This window comes from Cyprinodon variegatus, unplaced genomic scaffold (genome assembly GCF_000732505.1).
Source record: "Cyprinodon variegatus isolate N-32 unplaced genomic scaffold, C_variegatus-1.0 Scaffold255, whole genome shotgun sequence".
In the NCBI taxonomy this organism is placed as follows: Eukaryota; Metazoa; Chordata; class Actinopteri; order Cyprinodontiformes; family Cyprinodontidae; genus Cyprinodon; species Cyprinodon variegatus.
The window spans coordinates 305,771-315,747 of NW_015150708.1; the positions used below are offsets into that span (position 1 = coordinate 305,771).

A 9,977-nucleotide genomic window follows, 5' to 3' on the forward strand; every position below is an offset into this window, starting at 1 on the left:
CTGTAATCAATGCATACCTGAACACAACATTTTAGAAGAGGAATATTTTTTTTGAAGCTATGCGGAAACTTTGTTTTAGAGTATGACAGCTTGAATGCAAATAAGAGTAAGAGTTTGATGATCGAGTTTGGATTAGTGCTGTAGGTCATCTCATTTTGCCTGTATAAACACATAAAGTTAATGATCCTACCGCCCATATGTTTGTATGGTGGAGGCCTTTTGATTTGGACACTAAAAGTTGAAGATTTTCAATTTCAGCAGAGGGAGTGTGTGAAAGCAAAACTTCAGTTGGTTGCATCTGTACAGGCTTGAGCTTTTATACTGGCCATTATCGGCACACTGGGACGAGGTGTGTGAGAGTTTAAATCAACACTGATGTGTGGTCCCATTACAGCAGGCAATCACACAATAATTACGCACTGATTATCCGCAGGGAGTTTAGATCCAGCCGAACTTTGTGGAAAAGCGTGTACCCTGCTGCTGAGTAGTCATTCTTACAGGCACAGTCCTGCCTCCGGCTGCCATTGTATGGACATTCAAATGGGTTAATCAACCTGATTGGGAAGGAGAAAAAGTGTCAAGAAAAATTAAATACAAAACATAAATCTAAACTCAAAACGTAATCACAAACCTTTGCCCATACACCTCTGAGTAGTTGTCTGTCTGCCCGCTGCGAAGGGTCACATACTCCTTTGGAAAATCCGTCTGCATTTCAGCACAGTAAATCTAACAACAAAAAGAAAATGAGACGGAGGCCATGATGTGCACAGGAGGATATCTGTCAACAAAAACGCACTTGCAGGGTCCGAAACTTGATTTTGAGATAGTATTCTCCATCTATTCTCACACCCTGGCGCAGCTGCACTTCTCGGCAAGAAGTAAACACATGGCCTGAAAGAGGAATTATGACAAAGAAGACTTTAGTGCAATCTTACAAAAATTGACAAAAATATCAGAAAACATTAAAGAAAAGCCAAATATCAAGATTTTCTCTCTACTAACTGAATTCAAAGACTCTCATAGTGCCTGCAGCTGGTTAAAAATGCAAAAATAATAACACCATCTTAATTCTGCCAATGCTAGACTTGGCATAAAGCTAGTTGAAAATGTCCCTTTGTACCATAAGTGAGACATGTGAAAAGTGGTTAAGCAAACTTGGAAACTTTGTCCCTATACCATTAAAGCTGCCTTGTTCTGTACTCAGAGTCCATGCAAGATGCTTTGGTAGAAAATTGCTGACTTGCTGTTCCTTTAAATTATCACTTTAAGGGGCATTACGTGGTGCTAGCTGTTCTGCCTAATGTGCTGCAGGAAAGCAGTTATATTACTGTAAACACAATCAGACACAGTTTTAGTTGGTGCACACAGAACACTCAATTTATTCGCATTATACTAAAAATCCCACATTCCCAGTGTGTGAATGCTTTAGAAAAAATAATCAAGATGGCTCAGTCTCTAAGGTACATAATTAGCAGGAAAATCCTAACCACACGAAACAATAGAAGAACATGACTGACTTTTAGCAGATCTGAGAGTGAAATTTAGCTTACTAAGAATATACATCATAGAAGCAGATGCAAAAGTCCTAATTCTTTTCAAATTATCTGACCTTTTTGTGAGGCTTAATGTACTTAAATGGTACTTGGTTTCACAAGAACCTTAGTCAACATATTAAAGGGTACTGGCCACTACAGAATGATAAAAACATGTAAAACATTTCCTTGTACGGTTTGAAATATCTCTTTTCCCGGACAAAAAGAGGTTGATTGGCCCTTTCCAATAGAGGGCACTGTTCTGGGAACAGTCAAATAGTCTGTCCATCATGACTCAGGTTAACCTCCTTTACTTTGATATTTTTGAATAAAATCCCAAATGATTATTAGATCGTATTCAGTGGCTACGACCTCTGAAGTTCGTAGCCACTGAAGGAAGGAAGGAATTTTTTTTTATGATTATAAATAAATGTAAGCAATAAGGGAAAAGACCCAAAACAGTAAAAGTTAGAGCCTCACACTGTCTCTCTTGACATGTAGCTTGAGATGCAGGTCTTTCTGATGGACGGCAGTGTTTAGACAGTTGGCCTTTGGAGGTCACACACTCTATCCTTCGTTCCATTACTCCGGACCCACAGGTCTGCGAGCACTGGGACACAAACATTATAATTCCCCAAAAACAAAAAAAATCAAAAACAAAACAAACAAACAAGACAAAAACAACCTAATATTTTGCACAAAATTCAGACATACAGTAAGTTTTTTCTTAATAAATCAGTTCTGTGCTTCACCTTGGACCAAGGGCCAACTTTCCAGTAGGAGGTGAGAGGACACTCACTGAGGAGGCATGACTGGGTGGTAGGAGGTTCAGGCTCAGGGCAGTTGGTTGAAGGCTGAGTATAGAAATGCTGTGAGTGGAAGGACGACGGCACCAAAGAGCAGGAGACAATACGTTGCTGATAACCAACACCACAGCTGGCGGAGCACTGAGAGACAAATAAATACATACCAACACAGCAAAAGGGATGAGAAAAGGGCTGCTTTTGTTTACCGTTTCTAAATCTGATGTTTGAGATCAAATTTCTATTCTTATATTCTTTATAAGAGCTATATTATTGTTTTCAGTGGACTTTATTATGTTCTTTTATTTAAGAGACTGTACAAATCTAAACCCAACACTAAATGTTTTTAACTGATGGAACACATCTAGGAACAAAATAAATTCTTGTCAGTTAAACTTTGACACTAAAACAAAGGTAGACTTTCAGAGACCATCTCCAGTTTTAATTCTTACCTGTGACCATTCCCCTGTGATCCACATGTACTGACAGGGCTCTTCTCTACAGTGCTGGACGGAGGTAGGCCTAGCTGATGGTTCACAGTAGTCATCCTGGGCAGGTGAAGAACTTGGTCCTTCACATCTCACCTTTCTGCTTTTCATCCCTTCACCACATGTTGCATTGCACTACAAGTCAAGAGGAACATCACGTTATTTGACTTAAATTTGAATCATCTATTTTCTTCAGATGTCAAGGCTGAACTTGAATAGGGGACACCCCTATATTAACACTTGAAAATGTTAAAACTGGTTTTCAAAAGACATTTGCCAACAAATATGACTGATTTAACGTTTTTAGATCCGCATACCTAGATGACATACCCAAACAAAAAAAAAAAATACAAAAATCCAATAATGATCAGACTTTTATTTGACAAAACAAAAAAAAAAAATGTAAAAAAAAAAAAAAAAAAAAAAGCCCTTTATTTTCCACTTCACAGTTACTGTATGTGTAAATTGGTGTTGGTCTATTACATTAAATGCTAATACAATACATTAGGATTGCATCAGGTGTATGAATAGAGTTGGATGTACTCATGTGGTTCAGAATCGAAAGACCACTTCAAAAACAGCCTGTTGCTTGCTGGATTAAAAGCAGAACTTCAAAAACTTTTAACCTTCAGGTTTCACATCAAAATAAACATAAATTGATCAGAGAGGACAGAATCATCTGTCTCTGCAGGAAACTTTTAATCTGCCTGCCCCTAAAGAGCAAAGGGCTTTTGGTTGAGCCTTGAATATATAAACATCTTACACGCATAGGAAGCAAAAACAGTCAGCAGGAGAAAAGGAACAGTGTTCACAAGTGGTTTTGAGGTTGGATAATGTATAAACTGCAACCACGTTTGGGTTGCCAACTTCTTTATTTAAGAAAATAGAGCAAATCTGTCTGAATATTCTTTAAGCAATGAGAGACTATTAAAGATAAACAGATACATGAGGTAAAAAACAAAAAAACAACTACTCACTTGCTCCCATTCACCCACTGTCCAGATGTAATGTGTACATTGTGGTGTGTGGCACACTTGCACTGTTGAAGGACGTAAATGAGGATTACATAGCTCTTCGCTGACTCTTCCTGAACCTTTGAGCCTGCAGTAAACATCTCGTTGCTGAACTCCAGACCCACAGGTGGCAGAGCACTGATGAAACATAAAAAAATTAAACAAAACAGAATTAAGTTAGAGAAAAAAAATCTGTACATTTTGCTAGGACTGGGCAAAATGAAGAATAATTGTATGCATCATGTTTTGTTCCACGTCCAGTTTCTGAAATGATAATAACATGACTGTGAAGTAAAAATATCAATACCAAACATGGTCCCTGTGATTCTAATTCAGCGGAAGTTCCCTTTCTCTTGGCGTTTCTTTGTTTCTATATTTTACGCAGCACTTTCCCCCTTTCTGATCCAATATTGTAAACTCTAGACCAAAAAGTTTACCAGACCAGATGAGGGAACACGGTAAAATATAAACAGCCCAGCAAGAGTAATAAAGTTATCAAGTGTTACATATGTTTAATCAAAAGAAGTTTGTAAAAGAAAATGTGAGTGATGTAGTATTAGTAATTCCCTGCTTTTTTGAACTTCTTAAAAGATCTTGAAGGATATGGAACAATAAAGCCTAGTGTCATATTGTAGAGCGGGGCTCTCCAACCCTAGTCCTCAAGATCTACTGTCTTGCAGGTTTTAGAAGTATTCCTGTTCCTACACACCTGAATTAAATGAATGGCTTGTTACCAGGCCTATGCCAAACTTGATGGCATACTGAAGAGATAATTACGTGTGTGTTTAATTTTAAGCGGCTGCATCCTCCAAGGAACTGGTCTACCTGGACCGGATCCTTGAAAGTATGAAAATGGTATGGATTCAAATAGGTCCAGCCTTTTCTGGCTTTCACTGCCCATACACTCTATCGCCTAGCAACCATTACCCCTTGCTCACACTGGCTCCGGTGCGGTTACCGAGCCGACGGAGGCCGCAACTCCCGCACACCCCCTCTCACACCGCCCCTTTGACTACGGTGCGGTGCGGCTCTGCGGCTCCGGCAACAGGTCCGGAGATTTAACTCGCGAGAACAGAAGTTCACTTGAGTTCATGTAACTTCACACTATAACAAGGCCCAAATAAGGATATTTACGAGAGCTTGTTGCGGAGGGCTCCGGCACGCCGCAAGGATAGCTTTCTTGCTGAATTTTCTGCAGCGCCGGAGTGTCTCGGTAACCGCAGCCGGACAGCTCAGCAGCCGGTGAGAGAGGTTTACGTCTTTTTAATGACTTGGAATCACTGCGGCGCCGCACCCACCACACTGCAACGGTAAGACTGGAGTCGGTGTGAGCCGGGGGTTACAGTTGACACACCCAGAAGCAAAAATGGATGCTGAACTTCTCACTACTGTTCTGGGTGCTAATAAAATTTGCGTGGAGTTTCAGCAGGAGTGCCATTGTCGCAAATATAGGATTTATAATCCACACACTGCAAAAATATTGCAATCTGTGCTTAAATGTCAGCCAAACTGATTTGTACAGGGACAGATAAAACCTTTCAATAAACCAAACATTACCCACCACATATCTGACTCAATAACCATTTAAAACAACTATTTTCATAAATTTCTGATGAAAGTATTCACACATTTGTATTATTTTAAACAACACCTAAAAATATTCACCACTGTTCAGGGCCATTTGCTTTTTTCCTCAAGGCACTGAGCAGCCGCTTGCTTGGACTCGCAATGAATCACGGGATACCCAAGGCTACAGAGGATACACTGGACCCGTCCTTCAAAAATGGCTAAAAGAAGGCTGCATATGTCAGCCGCATAACCAGGAGTCTTCCAATCTGAACAGGCAAAGGCGCTGTGCTATGAGGTAATTGGTCGACGAATCTGGCCTTCAGAGGTCTTAGCCACTGAATATGATCTCAGCATGTGTCATCTGAATTAGCAGTCCACAAGCCCTGAAGTGCTGAAACGTGGCTGAAAAAAAATAAATAAATAAATAGAATGACATGAATTCCCAGAGCTGAATTCTATTTATCCAAGACTGCCACGGTTCAGAGAGGCTCTCAATATCCCCCCACTGTTGCCCTCAAGACAAGTCTTTGTCTTGCACCACACAAAATCTCAAGTGCTCTTCTTATCTTTTGTATGGTTCGAAATTCAGAAACATAGGATTACTGACTTTAAAAAAAGTACTGCTGTTTAATATTAAGAAGAAACTCCTTGAACCACCACCTTAATGAGATGAAGGGGTTTCAGTGCTCGAGTCACATGATGTTTCCTCCTTGCAAGACCTGGATATCTTTTAGGCTTCGGCCGACTTTCTTGAGTAATTTAATGAAGGGAGGGACGGAGCTGTCAACCAATCAAAGCCTGGTGTTCAGCTGGGTACACTGGAGGAGAAATAAGTCCAACGGACTCAGCAGGCCCAAGGGAGTAGTGACGGTCTGCCGGGAACATATGGTGGAGCCCTCAGTCAGGGATATATTTAACTGCCACCGCTGGGAGAGCTTCTCCCAGATTCTAAAGGAGGCTGGGAACATGTAGTCTTAGTGGAACATTTTCGCTGCCACCTTTGTTGAAGAATTTACATGTAGCAATTGGAGCCGTTTGTGTTGGCAAACCCTGAACCCTGGATTGGCCTGGGTTGACACCGACAGTAAGGGATGCTGTCAAGCTGAAGAAGGAGTCCTATCGAGCCTTGCTGGCTTGTGGGACTCCTGAGGCACCAAGGTACTGTGAGGACAAGCGTGCCGCTGCCCTAGTTGTCTCAGAGGCAAAAACTCAGGGCTGGAAAGACACTGGAAAGTCCATGAATCCTGCTGACGATGAAAGTCAGACAATGGAAGAAAGACTTTGAAGATCTCCTAGAATCTGGCTAACAAACCTTCCATGATGGAAGAAGAAACAGGATACTCAGGCTGGATTCATTCATCACCAGGGCTCGAGTTCCCTAGGTGGCCAAAGAACCGCACGGGTGGCCATGCCTCGGACGTGGATGAGATTAGCCCAGAGTACCTTAGGTCTTCAGATGTTTTCAAGCTGTCGTTGCTGACACGCCGCTTTAACATTGTGGGGAGGTTTGGGACAGTGCCTTTAGATTGGAAAACATGTGGTGGTTCCCATGTGTAAGAAGGGGCACCGGTGGATGTTTTCCAACTATATGGGGGTCCCACTTCTCAGCAACCCCAGAATGGCTTATGCCAGGGTGCTGAAGAGGAAAGCCCAGCTGACTGTTGAACCTCGGATCTAGGAGGAACAGTGTTTTATTCATCTGGGTTATGGAATACTGGACTAACTCTATACCATCTGCAGAATGCTCAAAGGTACTTGGGAGTTTTAGATGATCCACCTAGAAATAAAATATTGTCCTCTATACTTTTAATAAACAAATTTCAGAGGGAAAGCAGCTTAAGTCAGACCAATTCCTGGTGCATGTTTGACTCCGACAGGGCTGCCCTCTATGCAAAATCCAGTTCATGATCTTTATGAACAACATTTCCAGGTACAGCCGAGGGAGGGGGACCAGCTGATTTTGACACTATTTTTTTCCCAGATGACCTGGTTCTGCTGGCTCCCTTCTACCAAGACTTACGGCATGCCCTGGGGTGGTTCACATGAAGTGTGGCTCATGACAGAACAAACAAGATCTTAAATACAAGCAGCTAAAATGGGCTTTACTTGCAGGCTAGCAGGGCACTCCCTTAGAGATAGTCAGAAGCTGTCAATCAGGAGAAGTTTGGAGGGAGCACCTAAGGCTTCCCTGAGCAGAACTGGACCAGGTGTCTGGGAGGAGGGACATCTGGAAGTCTCTGCTAAGACTGCTGCCCCCACAACCCAGTCCCAGATGTTTGGCAATACAGTTCCTGTGCTTTTCATGTTTACCTTTAACTTTGAAAAACATGTATTCTTTCAATTTACAATACTTTAAAAAAAATGTGCAACTTTTCTTGGTCCCTTAAGTCCTGACATAATATACCGAAGGGGTTCAACATGACAGAACGGAGTATAGATTCCTTAAAGCAAGGCATTGTCTTTATTCTTTTCTTTGTACAAAAAATTATGGAGGCAAAAACTCTGATCAGTTTGTATTGAACTGAATATGATCTCAAGATTTACAGAAGCACTAAATCTGTTATTTTGTCTTTCAAAAGGTTCACTGAGTTAAACTTCTGAGAAAATTTGTTCAGTCTTCCTGCTGAATGCACTTTTCTCCTATCACACAAATGTCTATCTCAGGCATCTCTTTGATGTTCTTTGAGAAGCATTCCTTCATACTGTGAGGAAGTTTTCTGTGAGGCTCGTATTTGGATTTGATTGAGCTGATTCCTTTGTAAGCTGTGCTCCTTACCTCAAAGAACTGTTCTAAAGCCTCATCAGATACGTGCAGTCTAAAAACCTGCAAATTATACAGCTGGATCAAATTACCAGGAACTTTTAGATCTATTTGTGTTTATGTGTTCTTGGGGTTTTGAAAATGGTAAGAAAAATCCCCACAAATATCTGACCTTAAAATCAAACATGCATTCTTTCAAAAACATTAAGCGTGAAAACAGAACCTTCTGTTTAAAGGCCCCTAGTCCCTGAAGTAAAACAAATCAGTTAGTCTGTCCCTGCAAACAATGTATAATTATTTTTCAGAAGAGGAAAACATTCAAATGCACTTAAAGAAGAAAAACAGTCATGATCTTTCTAAGAAATAAGGAATAAACTGTAGAACTTGTAAAGTTAGGAGAAAAATTACAAATAATGTTTACTTTCCCATTAAGGAGGAATGTATGGTTTGCTTAAAACAACATACATTCTAAGTAAATAATTGTTTTGTATTAGCATTTAGCTGGAGTATTTATGCACTCTCTGCATTTGCATGTCCCCCACCCATAAATTTGTGCTGATTGGTCATTAGAACATGATCTGCATATTGAAGAAGGCACACACACACAGACAAAAATGATTGCACACACTGTTCATTGAATTGAATTTAACTTTTCGCCCTTTGTTGAGGATCTGCTCTGTATTTGTTTCTTTTATGTTCAATCCTAATCCATAAAACCATAATAACCATACAGAAATATGGTTGGTGGCAGCATTATGTGAAGGGACAGGCAAATTGGGCAAAAAATGTAAATTAATATTTTTCTTTGTGTGATTAAACGCAACCCAATTACAGGGTAAACACTTATAGCTGTTCTTCACACAAATACAGAAATGTGCATCTGTTTTGAGATGACAATTTTTCAATTTGTATTTTAAAATAAACATTTTAGAAAGAGTAAAAGAAACCCTTAAAATACGTGTAGCCCAGGTTTCTTTGAAACATTCTTACTGTATTGTCTCCGACAAGTGACTTAGACTGGTATGCTGCTTTGGAGTAATTCCCACAGGGCGCTGTGGTTTCCAAGTTGTCATATGCATGCATATTAAGATATAAAACATGTCTTCTTGACCTGGCTGTGGATTTCATGGTTGCTGTTGGTATGCGGGGGGTGGAAGGCAGGGATGATTGCTTCCAGACATCAGCAGGAGCAACAGTGAGAGGGGTCATACATAGACTGGGGAGGGGCAGGACTCAATTGGAGGGAGGCAGACATGAGAATATTTATTTTTTGAATGATTTCCTCTATTCAAAACATGATAAAGAAACAAATATAAAAAGGAACAAGATCCTGTGGTTTCTTTTCAACTGTATCTATGATCAGCCTTAACCCTCTTACAAAAAGAATATAGTAGAGTGTTATACAGGTCCCTGAAGAATTATTCACACCCTTTTATCAAATTTGCTAACCAAAAACCCTATTCTGTTGTACTGGGATCTTATGTGACAGACCAATGCAACAGAGTGCATAAATAAGAAGTCCATGCATCCATCTCAATTAGATTTACCTGGATAAATTACAGCGCATTCTCACCCTCAACCTGTCAAATGTTGTCACTTGGTCAAGCCCCCTGCACATAAATACACAACTGGGGAAACTCCTCTTGGATTTATTGATGCACAGGGTGCAAGACGGGTTGTGGCAGGAAACTCCTAAATATTTTCATGAACTGCTAAGCAAAAAACTAACACTCACCTGTTCCTTACCCTAACCCCAAAACCAAAAATAAAACACTAGCATATATGTTATCATGAACTTCTAAAGCTATTAA

The 9,977-nt window shown here is 40.4% G+C and overlaps 1 protein-coding gene across 1 annotated transcript in view; it reads right to left on the reverse strand.

Moving 5' to 3' along the window:
- Positions 1-9,977, reverse strand: part of adamts20 (ADAM metallopeptidase with thrombospondin type 1 motif 20) — a 134,184-nt gene that overhangs the window by 5,838 nt on the left and 118,369 nt on the right. Inside the window, exons 30-36 of the mRNA XM_015382335.1 lie at positions 3,801-3,974; positions 2,788-2,958; positions 2,285-2,479; positions 2,013-2,142; positions 797-891; positions 632-726; positions 421-554 (exon numbers count right to left, since the gene is read on the reverse strand). Coding sequence (XP_015237821.1) covers positions 421-554; positions 632-726; positions 797-891; positions 2,013-2,142; positions 2,285-2,479; positions 2,788-2,958; positions 3,801-3,974 — 994 coding nt within the window. The remainder of the gene's footprint in view (positions 1-420; positions 555-631; positions 727-796; positions 892-2,012; positions 2,143-2,284; positions 2,480-2,787; positions 2,959-3,800; positions 3,975-9,977) is intronic.